Source organism: Pundamilia nyererei, unplaced genomic scaffold (genome assembly GCF_000239375.1).
Source record: "Pundamilia nyererei isolate P.nyererei 1_Seehausen unplaced genomic scaffold, PunNye1.0 scaffold00399, whole genome shotgun sequence".
Classification (NCBI taxonomy): Eukaryota; Metazoa; Chordata; class Actinopteri; order Cichliformes; family Cichlidae; genus Pundamilia; species Pundamilia nyererei.
Genome location: NW_005187800.1, coordinates 359,573 through 362,902, shown reverse-complemented (window position 1 = coordinate 362,902; position 3,330 = coordinate 359,573). Strand labels below are relative to the sequence as shown.

The 3,330-nt window shown below is 40.2% G+C and overlaps 1 protein-coding gene across 1 annotated transcript in view; it reads left to right on the top strand.

Annotated features, from left to right (window-relative positions):
- Positions 1-983: 983 nt before the first annotated feature.
- Positions 984-3,330, top strand: part of LOC102199814 (histone-lysine N-methyltransferase EHMT1-like) — a 21,225-nt gene continuing 18,878 nt past the window's right edge. The window contains exons 1-6 of the mRNA XM_005753078.1: positions 984-995; positions 1,103-1,257; positions 1,969-2,136; positions 2,283-2,427; positions 2,596-2,673; positions 2,968-3,083. Coding sequence (XP_005753135.1) covers positions 984-995; positions 1,103-1,257; positions 1,969-2,136; positions 2,283-2,427; positions 2,596-2,673; positions 2,968-3,083 — 674 coding nt within the window. The remainder of the gene's footprint in view (positions 996-1,102; positions 1,258-1,968; positions 2,137-2,282; positions 2,428-2,595; positions 2,674-2,967; positions 3,084-3,330) is intronic.

Genomic DNA, 3,330 nt, shown 5'->3' with positions numbered 1-3,330 from the left:
GTGTCATAACTATTTATTTAATTAATTAATTCCAATTTTAATTAATTATTGCCACATTTAATTAATTATTTAATGGTGTATTTAATTAATTCATTATGGCAGTCCTGGCATTCCATAGCTCATGGCTCAGATTGGCTTTGTTAAAGTCCCCAAGAGCAATGACATCGTCATAGTGACATATGACGATGTCATAGTCACAAGACATCTTGTGACTATGACACAAGAACTCTTTTTCTTTTTAGTATGCTATTGTGCTGAATGCTTACACATTGAAAAAGGGGGGAAAGAATCTGGTACAAAAAGTACAAAAAGTCCTGACCAGACCTGTTTACAAAAAAAAAATCTGGGCAGTTCACAGTTAAGTTAGGACTTGGATATTTTTTGAAAACAAAGACATTTTTTGACATATTGTATTGACCTCTACAAATTCTGCCTTTAAAAAAAGCATTAACCGAGACTGTGCAAGAAGCTTGTTGATTTCTAATAAAAGTGTCTGGTCACCACAAAAAGTGGAGATTAAATGTTTGTTTCTTACTTCATATTTTTATTTTTGGTATCTTCTGGAATACCTTTTTGAGATTCTTTATCTTAAAGTGGGTCTGGTTTTAGCCCCTCTTTCTTCAAGCCACCGTTTTTCTGTTTTGCCTCATACAAACAGAGGGTTTGAAGCAGCTTGGTGGGCTTAGCTAGTTGTGTCTTCCAGATTAAAAAAAAAAATTAAGGATATCAGCTACGTCTAACAGACTTTTATCAGTTGTGGGCGTTACTTGGAGACCTATTATTATTATTATTATTATTATTATTATTATTATTATAACTAAGACACAGTGACATGCCTTGATGGAACTCTGTATCCAAAAAAGTGTTTTCCTCCTGAGGTCACAGTTCAGAAATTCACATACTCAAAATAGTAGCTTCTTTTTCACTTGCATGTCTTGCTGGAAGCCTTTCTTTCTGCTACCCCTGGGGATTAGTCAGCGCAAATGGCGACTTCAGTAAAGTCTTTGCGAGTGCTTGTCGAGATGTTTTAGAGCACTGTTGCCGAGGGTAGAGGTATGTCATGTCTGATGCTTACATCTTACACCTGTCACTGTCATTTTAGGAAGAGAATGTCTGCCTACACTGGGCCGCTCTATCAGGCTGCGATGACATTGCCCAGGCTCTGCTAGAGGCTCGATGCGACCTAAATGCTGTGAATGTTCATGGTGATACACCACTTCATGTCGCTGCCAGAGAGAACCACCTGGAGTGCATATTGTGAGTGTGAAGTCTGAGAGGTCACAGAGGTCACTCAGTTTCTTCACATCAGATGATGATGCTGATTTTGAGGAAACTTTTTTTTTTGGGTTTATGTCTGTAATGAGAGAAGAGAGTATTATTGGAAACAAACAAATACAGCTATTCAGCTATTTAGTCACTGCATTTCTTGTATTTGTTTGCTTCCTGGTTTCAACCACAAACAGATTATTTAAACATTTTGTTCCTTATACACAGTGTTCAAATGTTTTCTCTGCAGCTGTAGAAAGCCTTATCTATAAAATGCAGTCTGCTTCTCCTGAAAGTGTATTAATATGCAAGAGTTCTAGAACAAATAGTACGTGGGTTTGCATTCTGGGAAATCAGCGCTCAACTGATAAAACCAAATGAAGCCGTTAATTTCTGAGGCAAACTGATATTAATCAGATGGTTTGATACCTGGCTCCTCCAGTGCACGTGTCCTTGTGTCCTTGCTCAAGGTACAGAGTTGCGTATGTCCATCAAGTGTGTGGGCGAATGTTAGAAAGTGCTTAGGCACAGATCAAAATGCTCTATAGCTGTGTGTGTAATTAGGTAAATGAGATTTAGAAACGATTTTGACTGCTCAAATTGAGCAGCGACAGTGCATACCAGTCTATCTCAGTGCTTGTCACCTTCACTCTGTTTTTTTAGATGACCATAAGTCTTAACTTAAACATTTTCCACGCGCAGGTTGTTTCTGTCTCGTGGAGCTGATGTCAGTCAAAGGAACAGGGATGGAGAAACAGCTCTGGACTGCTGTGCTTCCGGTTCCAAAGTGTGGACAGCCCTTAATACCAACAAGAAGCTGACTGATGCCAGGAGAGGAAGGGAAGGCCGTGGAGAGAGAGTGCTCAGCAGGTAGTGCTGCACTTTGTCCTGTTCTTTTGTTGGCTGATGAATTTCTGCTTTCTCAAAATCTGCCATTCCTCAAAAAGGAAAACTAAAAACTTGTAGACTTTTTTTGTTTCTTTGTTTTGTTTTTGTTTTCCTTTTCTGTCTGTTAGGGACATTTCTCGGGGGTATGAGGCAGTGCCTATCACCTGTGTTAATGCTGTGGACAGTGAGCCATTGCCTGAAAACTTTAAATATATACCAGACAGCTGTGTCACCTCCCCGCTGAACATAGACAAAGATATCACTCACTTACAGGTAAGTGAGTGATGACAGGTAAGGTGTAAATTACACATTTATTGCAGCAGTCCAGAGAAGGCACTAGTGCTCTGAAGAAGTTTGCAGTCATTATGCAGAAAATGACTAGCATTGTAAGAGAATAGGTACATGGCCAGCTTCTAACGGCTCACTGATTGTGTCACTCAGCACTGCACCTGCACAGATGACTGCTCATCTAGCACCTGCATATGTGGCCAGCTCAGCTTGCGTTGTTGGTATGACAGTGTAAGTAGAACCTGTGTACCTACTGAAATGATTTCACGTGACACCCACATTTCCTCATTTTAAATAAGAATGTGTTCTTAACGACTTGTTTAATAAAGCTTACATTTGCCCCCTTCACTGCTGGGGTCTAAACTGGTTTTACATTACAGTACGGCCTGGCCCACTTATATTTTGTTTATCTCTTCAATGTAATGTTTCTTCACGTTCTGTTGACTAAAATTACCAACAGATGCTCTGAAGAGAATCTGTTTTTATTCCCAATGACTATTTATCTCATGGTGTATGTGATTGCAGGAGGGTCGACTACCAATGGACTTCTGCCAGCGGGAGCCCCCGGTGCTGTTTGAATGTAACCATGCATGTTCCTGCTGGAGGACCTGCAGGAACCGTGTGGTCCAGAATGGACTATGGTAAAGTGCTGCTGTTTGGTAATCTACTTTTAAAGCTGTGAAGAAAGTGAGCCTCATAACAAAGATCAGCTTAAACGATCCGCTTTGATCACATGGATGAGTTTTTGCAAAGAAGATGCTCAATGATAAATTCTGTCAATGGGTCCTGAATAGCATTGGGAATCGAGAACTTAAGGTTATGTATATAACCCCGGTTCTCTGAGTAGCATGAGTGAGTGTCTCACTATGGGGAACGCCTCCTGCGTGA